Genomic DNA, 23,798 nt, shown 5'->3' with positions numbered 1-23,798 from the left:
GGAGTGTGTAGGCAAACCCCAATGTGTCCTGAGACTTCATAGAAGCTGTGGCTTCTATGATGACCTGTGCCCTGAAGATAGCCACCTAAGCATGAGAGGTTAGTTATCTAAGACAGCAAGCAGTATCTCAAGGGGGTGAAGGTCAGGCCACTTAGGCAGGGGCCTAACTCAGAAGGATGTAGACTTTGGATCTTCTAGTGGTCACACCAACCCAGAGATATGTACTCCAAAGATGGCTGCCCCAGTTGTCAAAAAAAAAAAAAAAAAAAAAAAAAAAAAAAAAAAAAAGCACTTTAAGACCTGAGGGGAGCCAAGACATCCAGATCTCAGCAACTTCCTCTAGTTGGTGGAAGGGCCTGTAGCATGAAAAGGCCCCAATCTCAGGAGGCAGCCTCCATGGTGGCACTGACACACAAGCCCATCAAATAGTTAAGAGACTTTATTCTAATAGCTATAATTACAGTGCTTGTCGAAATGAAAACTGAAAACAAGTATACAAAACAGTTGATTACTAATTGTGTATTGAAAGCAGTAAGAGGTTCCACGACACCAAATAAACCAGTTCTGAGATTTCCCCAAGATAAATTTAACAGCTCCAGCTTCTTCAGTGTTTTATCAAAATACAAAAGAAAAAAGTAGAGGTCGTCTTTCGATGGCAAATCGGACCCTTGCAGGCTGAGGGAGGAAGCTACTTCACACATGGAGATGGGGGTGCTCCAGGATGTGGGTCTGTAATGGACCGACCCTCCCACCTTGCACGCACTCCTGCTGGTGAGACCCAGGCCTCTTGCCAGCGCGTCCAAGTGGGCCCAAGAGTAAGCTGGGTATGCAGGCTGCCATTGGGCCTGGCCACACACCAAGTACAAGCCAGGCCCTGCACCCCACAATGGCTCCCAGCCCACCCCTAGGTGACCATGTGAGCACAAGTACAAGCACAATGCTATGGAATGCAGGTGACCCAAAGACAGGCGAGTCACGGGGGCTCTACTGTGACCATGCAGCGGATGGTGGTTTGTTCGTCACCTTCTCTCCCGTTCCCACAGGGAAACAGGTGATCTGATAACTAGCATTCAGGCCATTAACTGCAAAACCTACACTAGGCATAGTCTCCGTTCTGTGTGTTCAAGTGTTCTTGTCCTGTATTTTTAACTATTTTTAAAAAATGCACTGAGTTTGGGTTAAAAACCAACCACCAAATGGATACCGACACCAGTCTACAGCCCAAAGGCTCCCGAAGGCCAGGTGCCCCACACCCAAATCCCTTCTCAGTACTGACAGTGAGTTGATTCTCTTTTTACAATAAAAAAGCTAAGTAATATTGCATAGGAGTACCAGAAACTGCCTCAGTGGAAACAGAAACTATTTACATTAAATAAAAACCTGGCTGCAGGCTGCGTCTGCACATGTACAGCACGGTGCGATGCACACTGTGACCAACCCATGGAGACAGCTTCTGGCACTCAGGACCACAGAGTCGCACGTTTGCCACATGAGAGGAAAGCTGAGGGCGGAGAAGAGGAAGTGAGGGGGAGGGAGGGGTCTGGTTCACTTCTGGTTCCGGAGCTGATTAGACAGCCAGTCTAGTCCTTCATAGAGCCCGTCCCCGCTGGTGGCACAGGTGGCCTGAATGTACCAGTTCCTGTGGCGTAGAGAGTGCAGGCCCAGCTTGTCTGTGATTTCAGCCGCATTCATGGCATTGGGGAGGTCCTAAGGGAAAGGAGGAATTAGTGGCAGGGACCATAAGCAGCTAATCACCCTGGGCAGCCTTTCACCCTTCCTCTTTCTTCCCCAATACAGGTTTTCCTTCAGGGAAGGACCTTGCTGGTACCTACCTGCTTGTTGGCAAACACCAAGAGAACAGCATCTCGGAGCTCATCTTCAGCTAGCATCCTCATGAGCTCTTCACGGGCCTCATTCACACGCTCTCTGTCATTGCTGTCCACTACGAAGATCAAGCCTGAAACATGGCTACATTACTGCACATACTGAACACTCCCCACCGATCAACCCACAGGCTCTAGATCCAATCCTCCCACTGGCCATGATGTTTAGTGTGGCTTTATGCCCTGAAATGGGTAAGACCACAAGGCTCACTAAGCCAAGTGTATCCCTTTGAGGCAAAAAAAAGGAATCTAGGATGAGCACCAGCCACTTACCTTGGGTATTCTGGAAGTAGTGGCGCCACAGCGGCCGGATCTTGTCCTGGCCGCCCACATCCCACACAGTGAAGCTGATATTCTTGTATTCAACAGTCTCCACATTGAAACCTGGGGGGCAGGGTTGCAGCTGAGGGCCTCTGGATTCTGGATTCCCACGCCCAATCCCCACCCTGGCCCTGCCCCCTGGCCCAGCATCTCACCAATGGTAGGAATGGTGGTCACAATTTCGCCCAGCTTCAGTTTGTATAGAATTGTTGTCTTCCCTGCAGCATCCAGGCCCACCATGAGAATGCGCATTTCTTTTTTGCCAAAAAGGCCCTTGAAGAGGTTTGCAAAGATATTCCCCATGCTTGTGGACAGGTGGAAGCGATACTGGCCAAAGACCTGGGAAAGAAAAGTGAGTGGTTCCAGTCCTGTTATGTGCTGCCAGCATGAGCCCTGTGGTAGGTCAGAGACACCTACCTAGGTAGGAGTGCCCTGTCCCAAGCCTTCTCATATCCTTCCCGAAATCTCATGGGAGGGTGAGAGACAATTCAAATCCTAGGTCCCAGGTGGCAGAAAAGAACCCTGCCTACCAGACTCCCTACACTCCCCAAGGCCACACACATCAGTTTAGGAAGGAACAGATACCACAACCCCTTGTCTCCAAAGCCTAATAATCACTTGTCAGAATACAGGGACATCTAACTACAATCATGTATACTCACACTTGGGAGCTGGCACTAAAAAGAGTGTTTTAAGAGACACAGGGAAAGAACCACCTTACATCTCTATCCTTACTTCAAAATGTGAGAGTGCCCACAAATTGCAACTAAAGAAAGTCATACCCTATGCTCCACAACTACAAGCCAAATGCTCCACCAGCTCCTGGTGGCAGCAAGACAAGCGCACAGGAACTGTGATGTTACCCCTCTAGGCATTTCTGTGTGCTCAGGTTATGGGAGACAGTTGTTAAGACAATGTTCTATCTCAAGAAGCTCAAGAAGGAAGAGACTCAAACAGTAAACCACTGGCAGCACATTCCTTGAAGACCTACCTATATAAGAGAATAGCACATGTGAGGATGTGTCTCTGCAAGGGCGTATGCATACTTGGTAGGGCCCACTGGAAGAAAAGAAATGCTAGGCAACTGAGTTTGTACCAATTTTCTAGGGCCTTTCAAATGTTAAGGGCTTCTGGAAAGGACAGTAAGACTTCCCTGGGTCTGACCTCACCATCTGTGGCCACTTTGATCTTCACTTCTCATCCAAATGGATTTACTGCTTGCTTTGTCAAATGTTTGCTGTTAACTCTTAATAAGAAAGGCAAATAGGCCACAGCGCCTTCAGAAAGAGTTGTCTGTGTATTATCCAAGGCTACTGATCCACAGGAAAAAGAATGATAAGGCTTCCTATAAATTGTCCCACTGTACTGCCATAACAGAACAGCACAAAGTGGGCAGCAACAGATGAGGCAGACATCCCAAACCGTGGTCTGGCAGGTTGGATGTCTGGCTCTAAGGTGAGGCCTTCAGCTGTATCCTTCAGGAGAGGAATGCCATGATCTCATGTGGCAAAGTAAGTGTGAACCTACTTTCAAAGTCCTCCTACTGATGGCCCTTATCCATTCTTGAGGCTGGAACTTAAGAACCAAATGCCTTCCCAACATTATTATTGCACCGAGGTTCAATTTCCCATATGCAAACTCTGGAAAGTACCTTCAGATCATAGCATGTGAAACACAAAGGATTAGCAGCACTATAACATGGACTATAGACAGGACCACCTGGCCTTCCCTTTTTCACGTGCAGATGTGTTAAGGGGCATTCTAAGACTCCATTCACCACTTCAGAGTTCAGTTTTGTGACATCTTATACTGTGAACAGTTGACTTTTTAACACAGTCACTTCCACTAGCCACTGTTAAGCAGGCTCTACAAAGAAAATCTTCCATTTTGGGGGATACCCACACAAGTGACACCTAACACTGTCTTGTTCAGTGGGCTAGACCCAACTTCCTAGCTGATGTGATGGCACAATGTCCTAGGTATGGCCTACAGGACCTCTTCACACCATTTCTAGTACCCTCTAGACAATGTTCTCTTTTTAGGTAATGTAATCAAAAAGTTATACAGTATGATGCTTATGTTTAAGGAAATGAACATTCTGCACTCACCAAAATGACTGCCCATAGGGGAATAAAAATATTAGGACAGAGAAAAAGGAAATGTTGAGGATTGCACACTCAATTCTTCACTTTATCAGCTAAGACACAGCAATAATGATACTTTTAGCACTAAAGGCTTTCTACTACTACTTTTTTTTTTTGAGACAGGTTTCTGTTAGTTATCGGGTTGTTAGTTATCCTCAAACTCCCTCTGTTGAGCAGGCTAGCCTTGAACTCACTGAGATCCTCTACATCCGAGTGCTGCGATTAAAGCACTTCACTTCTTCTTTTTTTTTTTTTTTGATTTGGTTTTTTCGAGACAGGGTTTCTCTGTATAGCCCTGGCTGTCCTGGAACTCACTCTGTAGACCAGTCTGGCCTCGAACTCAGAAATCCGCCTGCCTCTGCCTCCCAGAGTGCTGGGATTACAGGCGTGCACCACCACCGCCTGGATAGCACTTCACTTCTTAAGTACGCCTTCCTCAGGAAGTTCTGAGAAGGATCCCGGGATGGGTTGAACAGTAGAGGCCAAGGACACTTGTCATGGATAGGATCCAGCTTCAAGTACCTTCAGTTCCCTCATGAAGTGGGGGCTGAGTAAGAGTAGTTGAACCCCAGGACAGAGATGTGGGGGTACTCCCAGAATGTCCCAGAAGATATGAACATAAGCAGCTCCTCAAAGCCTAGCTCCATCTCTCTCTAAAAGCCTCTAACAAAGAATAGCCACCAGGGCTGGAGAGACAGCACAGAAGAGCACTGGCTTTTCCAGAGGACCTAAGTTCAATTCCCAGCACCCACATGGTAGCTCAAAAGCTTCTATAATAGGATCTGGTGCCTCTTCTATCATGCAGGCACACATGCCAATAGAGCATATACCCAAAGAAATCTTAAAAAGAAAAGCCACCACAAAAAACCCAACTAACTAAACAAACAAAATCTCAGGGTAGGGATGGAGTTCAGTTGGCAAAGCATCCATGGAGTCCCAAGTTCAATCCCGACACTACAAAATCAGGGTATGGTGTGCGAGTGTGTAAACCCAGCACTAGGGAGATAAAGGTAGGAAGATCAGAAGTTCTGCCTCAGCTACTTAGCAATTTTGAGGCCAGTCTAAGCTGCAAGAGATCTCACAAACAGTGTGAAATATGGTGTCTCAGCTCTTTGAGTTCAAGGCCAAGATGGTCTAAAAAGTTCCAGGTCACTTGAGGGAGACAGTGAGACCCTGTTTCAAACAACAACAAAACACCCCCAAACCTAAATGTATCAGTACAGATGTCCACCAAGTAAGAACAGGATCCTGGAACAAAAGAAAATGAGGGACACAAAAAGTTCAAAATGAAGGCTCTCAGAAAGCAGAATAGGAAAAATATAAACACAAGAGGATAGCAGAAAGTATGAAGCTAATCTGGAACATATAGTGAGACTGTCAAAGAAAAAGAAATAAGAAATCTAGGTGTTGAGCCATGCCTGGAATCCCAGCACTGATGCCAGTAGACACCAACCTGAACTAGTCTGAGACCTTACTGTAGGAAAAACTAAGAAACCAAGCCAATTACCAAACAAAGGAAGAAGAACATGAAGACAAGACGATAAGAGAGGAAAATAAAAAGTGAAAAGAGAAAGCAGAGGGGCAGGACAGATTGACAGACTAACTTACAGACGGAGAGTCTTAGCTAGGCAGGAGGAGCACATGCTCTAAGAGCTGCTACCTGCTGCCAAAACACTGTGAAAATGACAATGCAGAGCTGGTGGGAGGAAGACTCTCAGGCAACGCTCTTTTAAAATTCTGAGATTATGGCCCTCAACCTTTAATTCCTACTAATTATAGTTAAAAAACAATTTTGACATGACAGGGCATCCCATGAGGATCCAAACCAGGCAAAAGAAAGTGAGCCCAAGACAAATTAAGAAAGGAGTCACTAGATGCCACAGAGCAGGATGCATTCAAGTACAGGGGGAAAAAACCCAAGGAGGCAATACACATAATTTAAACAAAAAAGCTCTACAGAAGCAGATAACCATCTGCTCAGCAATCCGTTGTCCATGCAAAACACTCCACCTTCCTTCCAAGTCAACACATCACAAATGGTTATAAATGGAGAAACAAAAGGGATCCACCTGCAGTGACTAGGGTACCACCAGTATGTGTGTGTGTGGGGGAGGCTTGGTAAGGCAGAGGGGCCATTAAGATAGTTCTTTATGTTCAGATGTTGTGTAGAAACCAATAGTGATAGTGCTCACTACCCATGTAAGAGCAAATATATGATCCCAGTAAGTTGAGGCAGAGTTCAAGAAAATCAATCCTTAGCAGGGTGGTGGCGCACGCCTGTAATCCCAGCACTGTGGGAGGCTGAGGCAGGCGGATTTCTGAGTTCAAGGCCAGCCTGATCTACAGAGTGAGTTCCAGGATAGCCAGAGGTATACAGAGAAACCCTTATCTCAAAAAAAAAAAAAAAAAAAAAAAAGAAAAGAAAAGAAATCAATCCTTGTCTATAAATAGTGGGCTCAAGAACAGTCTGGGGCCAGAGCAAGCAGATGTCCTGACTTCAATTCCCAGCAACCCCATGATGGCTCACAACCATCTGTACAGCTACAGTGTACTCATATGCATAAAATAAATAAGGACAGCCTGAACTACATGAGACCCTGTTTCTAAAAGAAAGGCCATCTCCCCCCAAAAAAATCCAGAGGGAAAAAAAAATCCAGAGGAAGACAGAGGGGAAAGGATATGTATACCCCTCTCCAGTCCCTACAGTAGCAGACAGACCTCAGCCAAGTTTGACTGCATAGCTGCATGAGTGCCTCATTGTCCATGACTGCTGTTATTCAGTGCTGCTTTCTTGCATGTGATCTGCATGGCCCACATCTGAGTGTGCTGGGCCTAACCTGCCTTCTCTATGGAGAGGTCAGGAGAACTACAGTGAACATTCTCTTTCTTTTTAACAAGAATCACCAAAGGAAGAAGCAAACATACAATTCAATGATGAGTTCCAGATTTAAAACATTCAACAATGCAAGCCTGTAGATTCATCCTGCTGTTCACACAGGCAGATGTAATAGGTACTTCTGTGTTCTCACTGGGTCCCACCCACTACTTCTAGAGCAGACCCAGACCCAATGGAGCCTCCACTGAGAAAAGCCTAGTGGCTACAAGGCCAATCACTACCAGAGGTTCTGGGTACAGGCCCCAACTACTTGAAACCCAGTCAAGTTGCTCTTACCTTCCCTCACACACACAAGCTAAACCTGCTTTTCAGGTTCTTCTGCATTACTCTATTAGCAGGCAGTGAAAACAGACTTCCCAGAGAGCCTCTAGCTGTTTTCTTTTGCCTACCAAACCACCAGAGGGAATGCCTCAGGCAGGAGGATCCACAACCACTAAGTTAGATGGGGTCAAGAAAGTTCATTCCTTGGGAAGGAGAGGACAAAGGTTGAAGCAACTTCTCAGGCAACCACACTCCCTATACCATCCTCTCGGTCAATAGCAGGGTCTTCCTGGTCTCTTACATAAAGGTGAAAAAAACAACTGAGTCCACACCTATACCACAATAATGAATGCTACCTGACTGGTTTACCTGAGTAGCAGCCAAGAGGTTCGATTGTCGCCAGACAACCTTCTCTAAATCAGACTGTGCAAGTTTGCCATTTTCCCCCATTATTACCACTATCTTGAAAGAATCCCAGTAGGATCAGACTCAACACAATGTTCTGTCCTGAAGAGAATGCATACTTACTACTTGAATGAAAAATTCCAGCACTTGGCAGGCAGATTTCTGAGTTCGAGGCCAGCCTGGTCTACAGAGTGAGTTCCAGGACAGTCAGGGCTATACAGAGAAACCCTGTCTCAAAAACAAACAAACAACAACAACAACAACAACAACAACAAAAAAGAGTTCCTTTTAGGAACTTTTTAGGCTAGAAAGATAAAGATGGCTCAATGGTAAGAGCACTTGCTGCTTTTGCAAAGGACACCAGTTCTATTCCCAGCACCCACATGGCAGCTTACACAGGTCCTTAACTCTGTCCAGTTCCAGGAGATGTAAAGCCCTCTTCTGGTCTCTGCAGGAACTGCATGCAAGGACAACACTGGAGCCATAGCTACAGGAGATCCTGCCTCAAAAATAAAGTTTAACCACATTCATCATGTGTATATTCTCAGCTATCACAACTGGGGAAATTTAACAAATCTGAAACTTTTCTTAAAGAACTTGAACACAATACAGAACATTTTCCTTTCTTTTTTTATTTTATTTTTTTTAATACATGAGTGCTGTTTGCGTGTACACCGGAATGCCAGAAGAGAGTATCAGATCCCTTTATAGATGGTTGTAAGCCAACCATGTGGTTGCTGAGAATTGAACTCAGGACCTTTGGAAGAACAGATAGTGTTCTTAACTGCTGAGCCATCTCACCAGCCCCCTACAGAACATTTTCTAACTAAAGTTTTTAGTAAAGAGTACCAGTGTTCAAAAATCAAATACATGAAAGCCTGCAACTTAAAAAGGGCTTTAGTGTCATGTGCCACATATTGACATCTGCACACACTGCTTTTTGTATATCAACAGAGACGGAGTGTTTCTACTCCTAAAGCCTCAGGTTTTCACAGGCCTCTCAGCTAAACATTCCAGGCTTCTAGGTCTGGGTATGTTCATGCAATCCAAGTATTGCTCTACGTTTTGTCATTATTTCATAAAATTTACATAAATTGAATGTGCTGATACTAAGACAGGCAAGCACTCTTGTATGAGCAAAACCATGACTCAATCAACAGTTCGAAGATAAGAGCTGAAACACATGCCTGTTCTGTCTCCTCAAAGTTTCTTCAGGGCAGAGGGAACCCACCACGTCTGATTTATAAGTAGGACGATGAGTGAAACGGAAGTTAGAGCATTCTTTGCAAACTTAAGATGAACCCCCACATTCCTACAATAAGGAATTCATGAAACATACTTTTTGAGCCTTACAAAAGCTCCAAAGGGGAAACATCTCACCACCACATTGTTTGGAGCAGATACCTACTCCTCTGTCTTGTCTTCCTCTCAGAAACAGAATCCTAACTTGTAACTGGAGTCAGGGCTTCCAGAATAAAATGCACATTCTGGAGTTTCCTATAGCACTGAATACCTACAGCACCCACCTAGGAGCCACAGAGCCACACCCAAACACAGTAGTTCTCAACCTGTGGGTCTCAACCACTTTTGAGTGTCATGTATCAGGTATCCTGTGATTTACAATACTAACAAAATTATAGTTATGAAGTAGCAATGAAATAATTTTATGGTTGGGTGTCACAACATGAGGAACATAAATAAAAGGTCAGAGCTTTAGGTAAGCTGAGAGACACTGCCCTAACACATACTGCTACCATATTTCTACTTTGGCAGGAAGTACAGATATTCTACTTATCTCACTGGAAAAACTCCAAACCTACAGATACAGAATTAGAAATAGCAGCAGAGTATTAGGTTTGCTTCCCCCAAACCATAGACAAAACAAAGCAAGAAACATAAAGAGATATCAACCTAGAAATACATCTAAAATGGTATGACAACACAACCACCCTGAAATCAGGGGAAAAGGCTCAGCTTGGCCCTCCCTAGTGACCCTGTAGCCACTTGTTCTGTCTCCATACCACAGCCCACTCGACATGACCACACGACTGCCATCCAAGGATAAGTCTTGTGCTTCTAAGGAAGTCCCTATCCTTGAAAGGACCAGGTTGGCTGAATCCCCCAGACCCCAGCCCTTTACTCCTTTCTTGAGCACATATATGGAGCATGCAACTTGTGTATAGGAGACAATTCCAGTTGGCTATAAACAGGTGCAACTTATTTTGGTCACAGAATGGAACTGAGGAGAAATGACCCAAGATCATACCCTGATCTCCCACCTTCAGATCCACATCCATGTTTGCTACATGTACATTCTCAAACCACTGAGGCCTCCGGCTGAAGCAATGAGGCTGAAGCTCCAAGTGGCTGTAGTTTCTTTTTGTTGGTGGTGTTTTTTTTCCAGACAGGGTTTCTCTGTGTAGCCCTGGCTGTCCTGGAACACACTCTGTAGACCAAGCTGACCTCCTACTCAGAAATTTGCCTGCCTCTGCCTCCCAAGTGCTGGGATTAAAGGTGTGTGCCACCACTGGTCTTTACAGAGGGCAGAGTAGAAAGCCAAGTTTACTATCACATATCCACATATACCACCACCATTCCTGAGCTCAGGAGAAGCAGGAGGACTCTGAAGAGCATTAATTTCTGTTTAAAGGCAAATCAAAGTAAGACAGCAGGCCAATGGATCTGGACCTGGCATCCCAGAGGCCCTTTTCACACTGAAGAAAAAGGAAACTGGAACCAACAGCTAGTTCATGGTGCTTTCATAAAATAAGCTCTTCCTCAAACCAGCTACAATTAGCAGGGTGCTCTTCTACTGACAGTCAACATTAATGTTGCATCCTGCCATACTTTGGACAAAGACGCCACTAGAGTACTTAATGAGTTTGAATAATTCAATCTTCAAAACTTGACTTTCAGGGCTGGAAAGATGGCTCAGTGGTTAAGAGCACCGACTGTTCTTCCAAAGGTCCTGAGTTCAAATCCCAGCAACCACATGGTGGCTCATAACCATCCGTAAGACACCTACAGTGTACTTACATATAATAAATAAATAAATCTTAAAAAAAAAAAAACCCCAACAACTTGACTTTCACTATTACCATGGCTCAGACCTGTAATCCTAGCACTACAGAGGCTGAAGCAGAAGGGCTGCCCTTAGTTCAGGCCCAGCCTGGGTCTCAGGGCCTGAGATTGTCTTATGACAACAAAAACAAGGAGCTAGAGATGGCTCAGCTGTTAAGTACTGCTCTTACAGAGGGCCAGAGTTCAATTCCCAGAACTTGCATCAGGTTCCTTATAATGGTCTGTTATACAACTCCAGAAGGATCTGACATACCACTGTCTCCTTGAACATCTGCACTCACATATCCATATAAAGGCAAACACACAATTTAAAAATTAAAAAAAATACGAATACATCATTTTCAATTAAAAAACAAAACCCTTATCTCTACCTTTAGGAACTTTCATTCTGAGGGTAGGAAGTGCCCTGCCCCTTCCTTTGAAAAACTTGTTCTTCAGGAAGAAACAGAAGAGTAAAGTGTATAGAAAGGCTGAGCTGTCACTAGGCTCCCTTCAGCCTTGGTCCTGCCCCACCCTGCTGGAGTGAGGCAAACACACAGAAGGACAAAGACCAAATCCCCAAGTCGGCTGTCCTTGCTGAGCCTGGCACTGCTAGCCACATACCACACACTCCTATTTCCCCTATCATCCCAATGTCAGAAAAGCTTCTCTAAAATGCTCTAAAAGTTTTTTCTCTAAATCATATACTTGTTGATGCCTCTCCTTAGTTTTCAGAGGCCTCCCCTTAGGTGACCACCACCCAGGGCATTCTGGTAAGTAAGGCTCCTCCATGTTTCCACACTCAGCTTTTCCATCAAATTCTCCCTCCTTCCCAAATTTCCACTCAGTTTTTCAGACCCAAACCAAGGAGATTTGCTGCCTCCACTACAACAAGTGAATTAATCAGGTGCAAAGTGGCACCAGTAATGTTAGGACCCTCATATATAGTAGCTATAAGAACTGTCTGGTGCCCACCATACCCTCAAATCCACTAAGTCTGCCACCTGGGAAAAAAGCTAACATAACCTGACATCTGCACAAGATTGAAGATCCCCATGAGTCTACCCCAACAATGACATCACAAGGGCACAAAGGTAAGTAACTTCTATCGAAACTCTGCTTTAATGCTAGGCCCAGCCATTCCCATACAGAGGACATGGTGGGTGTCTCGCTACCGAGGCACTAAATGCCAACCACAGCAATCTCAAGGGCATCCCACCTCAAAGAAGCAATTTTTTTCCCTGAAACTGAGGACAACTTTTGTTAAGGTACTGAAGAGAACAAAATGCACCATCCTTGACTTACAAGATAGTTAAAGCTGGGTTTCCTGGAAGACCTGAAACATCTGTTAACATTATGCCAAAGAAAAGCTTTATCTCTCTGTGATCGAGCTTAGGCTATCACAGGGATTTTCCTCCTACATAAAAACCACGCAAGTGGCTAAGTGCCAGACACATTGCCTCCCTACCTGATAGAGCCAAAAGGGTTCCCACAGATTCCAAAATACCCCGAGGACTACAAAGCTGCCTCCCGGACCAGGGCACCCTCTCTCTAGTCCTACCCTCCCATACAGCTCCTGGCAGGTTTCCAAACTCAAGAGTAGACTTACCCAGCTCAGAGCCCTTCTGTCAATTGTCCTGGGCTGCTAAGAGGCCACTAGTTCCTTCCTCAAACTTGCCAACCTTTTTCTATCATATCTTCTGCAAAAATGTCACCTTACCAAGGTGACATTTCTGCCTCCTTGGATAGGTAACACCCATACATGCAGTTTTAAGCAAGGGGGAGGGGTGGAACCTCTCACTGTCCCTGGAGTTCACTAATTCAGTTGGAATGGCTTACTCAGGAGGTCCCAGCCAGCCGTCTCTGCCTTCCTCGTGCTGGGATTAGAAGGTCTGTGTGTGAAGGGGATTTAACTCCGGTCCTCATGCTTGTGCAGCAAGTACTTTACTCACTCAGTCAACTCCTGAGCTATTTGATTTTAAGACACACATTCACTGCAGTATAAATTACAAATATTGAGCCAAGCATGGGAATAGAGGCAGTCAGATCTCTGTGAGTTCAAGGCCAGCCTAGTCTACATAGTCTAGGATGGTTAAGATGAACACTCCAATAACATGCATGGACACTAGCTTTGTGCCCAATGCTAAGTAAGGTTACCACTTCCATCTTCTTCCACTAGGCCCCTTAAGGCACTCCATATCAGAGGCAAAAGCAATATTGTTTTTAAAAATTAAAAAGTTAGAGGATTTCTGAATTTGAGGACAGCCTGGTCTACAGAGTGAGTTCCAGGACAGCTAGAACTATACAAAGAAAGCCTGTCTTTAAAAAAAAAAAAAATTTAAAAAGTTTAAAAGTTAAAAAAAAAAATTAAAATGCCTGTAGGATATTAAAAAAAAATCATATACCCGTGGAGAGGCTAATCTTAATGACTTTCAGGAAAAATATATAGGGCCAACAACATGGAATGCTCCTCTGTTTTAAACTATGTACAAGCTGTGCTTCTGTAAACATTTCTACATCTGTAACTTCTAGGGGGGGGGGGGCGGGCAGGGGGGCCCCAGGGTGCACAGACCTGGGAACTGAAGCTAAAGTGACGGCAGTGGAAGCAAGGTATGCATCAAACTTAGTCCAGAATTGGCGGCTCTAAACACACATTTCAGTTAACCAAACGCATTGGTATGTCCAAAGTCTGATATGACTTGACATAAGAGAAATGTTAAAAGCTGAAAATAATGCCAAGCAAAATTTCACCACCAAAGTCACTAAGATGAGACTATGTAAATCTAACCGTCTGGATTCAAACAAGGAAGAAGTGCATTATCTATAAAGAACAGGAAGTTTCAAAGAATGCTCACACTTAGACCTAGACCTGCCTTCACTCCTATTCTTCAGCACTGAGTCTCATTAAATCTAGAAACCCCTTTGTTGGCCACATGCGTCTAAGCTATACCAACTGAATTAAAGAAAACAAAACAAAAGCTTGTTAGAGGACATCTAAAGACTCTAAGCCACAAAGACTCTGGCTTCAGTATATGGTACTGCAAAAAATATTTTTGACAACTGATACTGACAAAAAATAAGAACCTTTTGGAAAGAACTCTGGGTAAAGCATCCCTTTAACAGGTATACTTACCTTTATAAGTACTAATTAAGAAGACTTTTTAGTTCTATTACACACTTCTCAATTCCTGAAATGTCCAATGATAATAACGAAGTCCCACTCACACTATACAGCAGTGATTCTCAGATATGGGGAACTATTAGCCACCCGAACTTAACCACCCCAACTGCTGTCTGTAAAATATGCCCACCTAGCATGGTGGCACACAGCTATAATCCCAGCAGGCTGTAATGGCCAGAAGTGAGGCAGGAGGATCTCAAGTTTAGGGAAAATCTGTACTACACAGTGAAACCCTTCCTGAGGAACAGCACCAATAAAATATTGGCCTGTCTTCCAATTTTCTGTCAATTCTGCTCTTATCACTTAAAACTTTCCCTATTATCAGGGCCTGCAGAGTGCCACAGTTCTTCGTTTATTGGCTGCTGACAGGCTACCAAACTGTTACCATTGTGAGTAAAAAATTCAGGAAACAGGATCAGATAAGAGTGTGTGGAGGCTGGGTTCTCATCAGTTTCACCACTCTCTGTAAGAGGACAGGGTGGTGGAACTCGGGTGAATACCTAAAAGGTCCCCCCTGGAAATAAAAAGATTGGATGTGCTTACACTAACAAGCTAATCAGGTCACTTGACCCACCTGAGAGGGCTGAGTTACCTTTCAGGACATTGTCAAACTGCATAAGCTATTACCTGTAATCTGTATCACAGTCAATATTGGACACAGACCTTGGAGTGTAATGAGGAATCCCAATGTATACACACTCCCATCCCTGCTATCTTTAACTTCTCAGTAGGCAGCTGCCAAATCTTCAATAGTAGATCCATCACACATACACAAAAAGATGCTATTGCTCATCTGATCTCAAGTCAAAGAAATTTTCATTTTTCTCTCCTCACCATCTCTGACAATTTCATGAATATAAAAGGTCAAAGGAATTCAAGAAAGCTAACAGGGGAAAAAGGACGTGAATGACATAGCAGCGCAGAGCAGGCTGGGTCTGATGGACTCCTGACTGCAAATGACACAGCCCCTGTGATTAAGAGTAGATTTAGGCCTGTATATCAGAGCCAGGAGGTGTTGGCTTATGTCTTTAATCCCAACACTCTTGAAGCAGATTTCTGAGTTCGAAGCTAGCTTGGTCTCCAGAAGGAGTTCCAGGACAGCCAGGGCTACACAGAAAAACTCTGCATATCAATGTAACATTTAATTCTAAGAATCTGAAAAAACAAAAACATTGACCCAACAACTTCAAACCATTGTGACAAGCTATTGCATGAACTTGCACAACAAGTTTTTTTTCTTGGTTAGGCCGCCTGACACTGGGTTACCACAGCCAACTGCTGGTCTAATTTACCTTTATATTTAAAAAGAAAAAAGTATTTTGAAGCCTGTCTGGTCCTGGTCCTGGGCAGAGAAAGAAGCCTAGTGTAGCAAAGATTCTGGACATCTATTCTACAAGGTGCAAGAGGCATAGTGGACATTCCAGCTGCATGACTTACAATCAGAACTGTGCGTGAGGGAAACAGAACTAGTTATTGCTACTTTCCTTCCAGGATGAGTAGACTGAGTATGAGTCAGCTGTTATTCACCCTGTCTTAAACCTTGTGTGCAGTGCTAGAGAGCCAAACCAAGACTTCAGGCAGGCTAGAAAAGCACTCAGACAGCTAGCTCCTAAACCTTTTTGAAGTAGCAATTCTGTACACCTGCTTCACAAGCAAGAGAACAATGTGATGATCCAGTGACTCAAACCCATTTGCAAATCTAAGGATAAGTGATAGACATTTCAATAAGGGAAACCTTTATGCCACAGAGACAACTACCTCCAACAATGTAGTTCACACATCTGTGATTGGCCCTTACACCATACAACTCTCTGGAGAAACAGAAACCAGGTAGTAACAGTGCATCAAATCTCATACTGTAAGCTATTTCTGATAGTGCTGCTAAAAGCTCAAAGGTGAGGACATTACAGTCACCAGTGTCAGACATTGTAGTTACTGGTTAAGACAAAGAAGACATGAGACCTGCGCACCAAGAATCATGGCATCTCACTAGTCTGACAGACATGGCAGAAAACACCAGAATCAGCTTGCAGGAAAAACTGCTGACCACTAGTTGTGAAACAAGAACTACAACAGACTACTCCAACATGGGCTGTGGCATCAACTACTGGGATCTCCAGTGACTTCTGGGACCAAGAGCAGCTGACCCTTCCTTTCCTGTCAAAGCAGCCACTTGCTGTTTGAATGGGAAAATCCCTTCTTGATGCGAGCAGATTCCCTAGCATTTAGCATTTGTTATATGTAGTTAGCTACATTACAATCTGACATGGCATGACCACCCTGAATGGACAGCCAGAATTGTGTACTGGATCCGGCCTCTGTACCTGAAGATTGCTCAGAGGCTGGAAGCAGGTTATTCCATGGGCAGGTTAAAGATTCTCCAATTCTGAATGGCCTTTCTAATCCACCCAAAAGTGCATAAAGGTTGTCAGTCAAGAGGCGGAAACAAGGCTCAAACCCCTCCAGAGGCTACCGGGCTCTAGGGTGCAGACCTCAATGCAGATCTTACCGAGGATATACGGGGCCCAAATCACGGCTAATTGGGGGCCACAGTGGGTATTGTGGGATCCCCTGAGATCCGCATATGAGTGTGTTAAACCCCAGCACCCGGTTCATCAGTTTAGAGCCCCTGTCCGACACCTGTCCCTTTCCCTTCCCCCTTCCTACAACTTCGGTCCTCCAGGCCGACAGGAACAGGACTCGAGAGACAGAAGAGGAAGACCTCGCCACCCGAGTGACCTTGACGCTGTCTCAGGGCCACCCAAGCCTCAGTTTCCCCAGGCCCAAGGTTCATGCCATATCTGAAGCTGCCTGTTAGCCTTTAAGAAAGAAAATCCCGTGACCCCCGAGCCCTGCTCCCCGCTACCGGAGCTCCCAGGCCGTGGAGCCTAGGAGAGGCGCAGAGAGGAACAGCAGGAAACCTGGCTTCCTGGAGAAGAGCCGGCGTCCTGGCCGGACTTCCGGGCTGCGGCCCGCGGCGGGCGGCCAGGCGTAAGGGCCGCGGAGTGGGGGAGGGCCAAGCGGCCGTGGGCGACGCGGGACTTGGGGGCGCCCTGATCCTCTGTCCGGCCTGCCGCCAAGCCTACTGAATACAGACCTCAGGACGCCCGACCAGACTCGGTCCTTAGCAGCGTCAACCGAGCGCCCCTTGACTCCCACGATGACCAGCCCGTGGCCTCCCCAGTTTCGGCCTCAGCGATCCCCGCGTCTCACCTCCGCGGCGGCTGCTCCCAGCCAGGCGTTGGTTTCGCTCCCACAAGATGGCGGCGCTGACGGCAGCCACGTCAGCGCCTGCCGCGGGGCACGCCGGGGGAAGAGGGCGGGCACGCAGGAGGCCACGCCCCTACATGGATTGCGCTTGCGCGTCTGCACCCTGTAGCTTTCACGGGGCGGAGCCGAAGTTGCTCTGTTTCCGGATCGGGTCCTGGGCTAGCACACCGGTTCCCAGTGACTAGAACGCAAGGGTGTGGTGTATGGATTTCCGTGTCCGCCGGCGTGTGCGCATGCGCATCTTCCTGCGGAATTCCAGCCCATTCCGCGGATGCGGGGGTTGAGGCCTGTAAACGTTCTAGAGCGCCAAGGTCAGAGTGGGAAGGTCGTGTTAGCCCTAGGGGGTGTGATGTCCTTCCTTCTCAGAGTACTCCAGGGTCTCTGATATTCCAGCTCGACCTGGGCATTGGAGAGAATGATGTGACAGATGGCCAAAGTGGGAAGAGGTGCAGGCCAGATGTCAGACAAACACCATGTCCCTACACTAGTCTTGGACCTGTGTGCACGCTCAGAGCTGACTGATAGGACCAGAGACCTGCGTGGGCCTAGCACTGCCAAAGTGGCAGTGATGGATGGGGTGGCCTCCTTTAGGGTGCAGGTGAGGAGGAGGAATCCGTTAACTCTCCATCTGTGCAGGAATCAGGCCCAGGCCCTGTCCTCCCTATCCAGTTCTTCCACCCCATGTGCTGTTGGGAGGACACCCACAGGCAGGAGATGTTGAGGGATCTGGGAGATTCTTCTGAGCCTGGAGCCCTATCTACTGAGTTGGCAGGAGGCAGTTCTGCTACCGGGGCCTACTTCAGCCACTGTTATGTCCAGGCACAGGGTTCAGGGCAACCCTCACTGGGGGGGGGGGGGGTGAGACCTCCAGAGCTCTCTCCCCAGAGTTGTGGGTGCTGAGCCTGCCAGGATTCTATGCAATCGTCATCTTCTCCACCCTAAGCACATCCCTTTCCATTGTTCAGGGTTCCATTTTTAAATGCTGCTTCTGTAGACGTCTGTGGGGGTTCCTGCCTGTTCTCTCCCACCCTCTACACATAGCAAAGGCTTATGCAAAGCCTTGGGTGGTGCTGCCTGCTCCACACCCTGGAGAAGTGGCAGGACATCTCCAGAGGCCTGTGACTCCAGCCGTGTCAGAAGCCTGTCTTAACCTTCCGGATAAGGAGACAAAGGGATGGGGTGTCCAGAAAATCTGCAGGTTAATAATCAAGAACCAAGCCGACAGGACGGTAGTGGTACACGCCTTTAATCCCAGCACTTGGGAGGCAGAGGCAGGCGGATTTCTGAATTCGAAGCCAGCCTGGTCTACAGAGTGAGTTCCAGGACAGCCAGGGCTACACAGAGAAACCCTGTCTCGGAAAATAATAATAATCAAGAACCAAACTCCCTTTCTGTAAAATTATGAAATTAGGCAAAACTATGAAAAACTAGAGACAGGGTGGTAGTCATTCTATTTATCCTAATATGGTCACTGTACATTGTAGTCCTGATCAAAACGTCACTCTCTACCACATAAATAATTATTTGTGTCAGTTAAAATTTTCAACAGCCATTGAAGATATTTAGTATCCACATGTGTAATGGATGGTACCTTTGAAGTGGACCCTACTACCCACACAGGCTCTTCCCACCTCCCCATCAGGTCAGTTAAAGCTCCAGTGAAATTTCATACTGCACATGAACTTTGAGTGTTAAATTATATATTCATTTAAATATATTTAGTTTTCCAAGATTTACTTACTTTATCTATGTATGTGAGTGACTATGTACACCATATGGGTGCCTGGTGCCCAAAGAGTCAAGAAGATCTATGGGAACTGGAGCTACAGATGTTTATGAATTACTATGCAGGTTCTAGGAACTAAACCCAGTGCCTCTACAAGAGCAGCAAGTGGACTTAACCACAGAGCCATCACTCCATCCCCAAGTGTATATTAAAAAGGAAGTTAGACAACCGAACTGAAGAAACTGTTCATACTGCTCTCACAGAGAACCGAAGTCCTGTTCTAGCTCCCAACTGCCCATAACTCCAGTTCCAGGAAATCTGGAGCTTCTGGCCTCCACAAGCACCTGTATACACACACACACATACACACACACACACACACACACACACACACACACACGTTTAAAAAGAATCTTCAATTTTGAAAAATATTTATTTTTTTAAAAAATAAAATCTTGCTGGGCGATGGTGGTGCATGCCTGTAATCCCAGCACTCTGGGAGGCAGAGGAAGGCGGATTTCTGAGTTCAAGGCCAGCCTGGTCTACAGAGTGAGTTCCAGGACAGCCAGGGCTGCACAGAGAAACCCTGTCTCGAAAAAACCAAATCCAAAATAATAATAATAATAATAATAATAATAATAATAATAAAATCTTTAAATTTTTTAAAAGAAATAGAAAGCCAAATGAACTTTATTTTAGGGGGTGGAGTTTAGCAAATTGAAAAAAATTATGGAGAGACAAGATGGGGTTTATGTAAGATACAGTTTTGAAAATGATAAAACAGATTGCCGGATGCCTACTCCCAAGTGAAGAAACATACTTCCTTCTTTCATCTGTGCTTCTGCTTTGAGTCCTGTAGCAGCGGGTTGGTGGGGGGCTTGCAGACATATGTGGGAGCCCTCAGTGAGTATGTCTAGGGACAGACCCTACCAGGAAATATCAATTGCTTGGGTAAACTGAGGCTAACTGTTCCACAAGGTTGCTTAGAGACCAGGAGTCCCTTTTCCTGAGGTCTCTGGATGGACCAGCTCTGGCCAGGAGGGGGCGCGGTGAGCTGACTTAAAGTCGATGTTCCTGTGGCAGGCCAGGATCCTTCATCTACCTGCACTAGAAAGCTAGGAGTGCCTAGGGCCTCGAACCTCCCCTTCAGCTGATCATATGCCAGGGAGAAGTCCAGGCCTTTCTCTTTAGACTATCCTACTCCTGAGGACCTAGTCAGAGACATGAATCCCCAGGGGCCTGGCCTCATGTTTCTGCCAGTTGCTGAAGAGACAGACACCTAGAGTAAGACCAGAGACAGGAGGCAAGACCCAGTGAGAGGTGAAAGGAACTGTGTGCCTTAAAGACCCCATCTTGTCCCCCAGGCAGTCTGCAATCTCTGTGAGATGGGCAGCATTCATGCCAGGCTACTGATGCTTAGAGATGTAGCAGTCTCTATGTGTATGTGTACACATATATGTGTGTGCATATCATATATACATGCATGCATATATACATATGTACACATGCACATACATGTATCTCACACACACATCTGAGGTGGAGTCCACTGAAGTTTGACCTCCACACCTCTTTCCCTGACCCCTTAGGGCTCAGGTACTCTGTGCTTTTGTAGACTACAGTGATCTCTGGGATTCCTATGCCAACAGGGAGCTCAACACTGCACTAGACCACCTAGTCTGTCATGAAGGTTTTTGTACACTGAGCAGATTGGAATATAGTTCTGTAGGATTTTCCGATCTACTCTCCCTGCTCTCAAGCTCTTAGGAGCCTTTTCCAGCAGGAGTTTCTGAGCAGGCTAACTGGCTGAAAATGTAACTTCATAGTGCCCTTAGGGACAATCTGTGCAGCACTGAGTCTCATTTGAACTCCACTTGGTATTTTGTCTATGTTCAACATGCTCATACAATCAAAACTCTGGACCTTTAGTACCTGGTTACAGGTGGAACTTTACAGCTTTAAAGACTTCCCCCGAGGGAGAGCTACTGGGAGAACCTTGCCCTTCCCTAATTCCTGTCCCACACCCTTCTCCAGCTTTGAAGAATGAGAAAAAAATTTTTTTCTGTTTTTTTTTTAAACACAATTCCTAAAATCCTAGGAATTTGGTAGTAAAGTGTAGTCCTCATGCTGATAAGCCCTTTGCTGGCCAGCAGCATGCAGGTAGCTACCAGATGGGTCTGGTCACTGCAAGACCTGGGCTGGATCAGAGGGTGGGGACCCTCCTCTGTCTTATCTCAGCTCTCAAAGAAGGAGTTCTGAAAGTTGAGTGGATCGCCAATAGCCAGTGGTTTAACCAACTGTCCTCATGCAACTAAGTGTCCATAAACTCCCTAGAGATGTATGGTCTCAGAGAGTCCCAGGAGCTGAACACGTGGAGGGTCCTGGGGGCCGGTGGCCAGGGAAGGCCTGGAAGCCCCCCATGTGCCTGACCTCTTACACCTATCTCTTCATCTGTATCCTTGGCAACTATCCTCATAATTAACCAGTCAACACAAGCTCTTCCAACTGCTTAAGCCCATCAGTACAACCTTAGGAAGTGGCTAGGAACTCCCGCTTATTTGTTTGGTTGATTAGGGGTTTTGTTTGTTTTTGTTTTTGATTTTCATTCGGAGACAAGGTTTTTCTGTGTAGCCCTGGCCTTCCTGGAACTCACTCTGTAGACCAGGCTGGCCTGAAACTCAGAGATCTGCCAGCCTCTGCCTCCTGAGTGCTGGGATTAAAGGCATGCGCCACCACCGCCAGTCAGAACCCTGTGTTTATACTGGTTAGCAGAAGGAAAGATGATACACCCTGGAGCCTTCTTCAGCACCAAAGTGGGGACATCTTAGAGATGGATTCCCCCTCCCCCAATTCTGGGCTCTGCCACTCCAGACAGACTGCCTTGGGCTGAACTAAGTCAAAGGACACCCTGCTGCTGTCTACTGCTGAGGAACAAGCAGCTTTCTGGAGAGCATCAGTCCCCACGTCTGGGATCCCAGGAGTCTCCTGTTCTGGCTGTGACATGAGATTACAGGAGAAACAGAGTTTGTTTTTTCTGTTCATCTCCTACTGCCTGTTCCAGGACAGTTGTGAAGGAACAGCTTCCTACTTGCTCTCCCATGCCACTAGGGTTAGCCCTGTCCTGACTCCCAGGGTCTTCTTGGCAGGGACTTCTGCAGGGAATGTGCTGCCATCAGGGGGTGAGCTCAACCTGGGCCACCCAGCAGTGCAGAGAATCTCAGTCCAGGTCCAGAAATGGAGAGCACTCGCTCCAGGACCTTTCTCAGCGTCGGTCCCTTTAACCATCTTGCTTTTCCTTATACTTAATCTAGCCTCAGTTTCCCCATCTCGTGTACAGCCCCTCACTCAGGCCAAGGTTTCTGCTACTAGGGTGGTATATATAGATGTCACCATAGTTCAACTCTGTTCTAGAATAGGCCATCTTTGCGGTCAAGGACTGTTTTCTCTCTGCTCTTGGCTTCATGCCACACCTCAGTGGTTAGGTACAGAGGTTGAGGTGAGGGCCTTCACCATACACTTTGGCTTTATCACCCTCTAGTGGGTAGCTCCAGTTCCCTCCCCTTCCAAATGCAGGAGGCTGCATGCATTTCCAAACAGCAGTGCGTGTAACAGGATCAATGGTGGTGTTTTATATATATATATCACAAGGCACAATGTGCTACCACATGCATGCTGCTCCCTGTGGTGTCTCCAGTTCCTTAAGCAGTCACTGTTTGGTTACTAGAGCTTTTGGGCTCTCCCTTCATATCTTTATGGAGAACAGTGAACTAACTGCTGTGGTCTTTTTGCCATCTTGTGGAGTAGCAGAGCTTACTCCTGCTGCCTGCCTGTACCTTGGCTCCATCTCCCAGTCTCCCTCTGTCCCTTCCTTCCTGAGCATCGAGTGTCCAGTATTCTGCCGTCTTCTGGAAGATCAGTCTTTCACTTTCATGAGTGAGAACACACAAAACTTGTCTCTCTGTAGCCGACTTCTTTCCCTTACAATCGTGTCTGTTAGTTCTGTCCAATATGGCAAGTGAAAGGACGCCATCTTATTTTTAAGGAGTCCTAAACTTGTGATCTCTGTCCCAGATCTGAGTTGCCTTAGTGATCAGAGGATATTTGCTTCACAAGCAAGAAGATTGGAGTCCAGATCCACAGAACCCCATGTAAACGCCAGATAGACGGGTCTGCCTGCCTTAAATGCAGCCTCAGAAGACAGAGGTAGGGGATCCCTATTTTAATAAAAATAAAAGGGGCTGGAGAGATGGCTCATTGATTAAGAGCACTTGCTCTGCAGAGGACCCAGGCTGGATTTCCCAGGTTTGACATCCACAAGGCGAAACCACAACTGTTCATAACTTCAGTTCCAGAGGATGCAGCACCCTCTTCTGACCTCCAAGAGCACTAGGCACACATGTGGTGCACATACATGTGCATGCAGGCAAGATACTCACATGAAAACAATAAATCTTTTTTTTTTTTTTAAAGAATAAGGTGGGGCTGGAGAGATGGCTCAGTGGTTAAGAGCACCGACTGCTCTTCCAGAGGTCCTGAGTTCAAATCCTAGCAACCACATGGTGGCTCACAACCATCTGTAATGAGATCTGATGCCCTCTTCTGGAGTGTCTGAAGACAGCTACAGTGTACTTACATATAATAAATAAATACA

General features: G+C 46.1%; 1 protein-coding gene across 3 annotated transcripts; it reads right to left on the bottom strand.

Moving 5' to 3' along the window:
• Positions 1-424: 424 nt before the first annotated feature.
• Positions 425-17,464, bottom strand: Arf1 (ADP ribosylation factor 1). 3 transcript variants are annotated; one of them, XM_052194152.1, is made up of 5 exons: positions 17,365-17,464; positions 2,360-2,543; positions 2,157-2,267; positions 1,833-1,957; positions 425-1,707 (listed from the first exon to the last, which is right to left on the bottom strand). In XM_052194152.1, exons 2-5 carry the CDS (start codon positions 2,505-2,507, stop codon positions 1,546-1,548), a joined length of 546 nt encoding a protein of 181 aa, XP_052050112.1. In that variant the 5' UTR covers positions 2,508-2,543; positions 17,365-17,464; the 3' UTR covers positions 425-1,545. The 3 variants fall into 3 exon arrangements, with proteins under 3 accessions (XP_052050112.1, XP_052050113.1, XP_052050115.1); XM_052194153.1 differs by lacking the exon at positions 17,365-17,464 and adding an exon at positions 17,249-17,358; XM_052194155.1 differs by lacking the exon at positions 17,365-17,464 and adding an exon at positions 17,018-17,041.
• Between the last annotated feature and the right edge of the window lie 6,334 nt (positions 17,465-23,798).

The sequence above is a fragment of the Apodemus sylvaticus genome, chromosome 10 (genome assembly GCF_947179515.1).
Source record: "Apodemus sylvaticus chromosome 10, mApoSyl1.1, whole genome shotgun sequence".
NCBI lineage: Eukaryota > Metazoa > Chordata > Mammalia > Rodentia > Muridae > Apodemus > Apodemus sylvaticus.
Note: the sequence above shows the minus strand (reverse complement) of the source record. Positions and strands in the feature narration are given on the sequence as shown.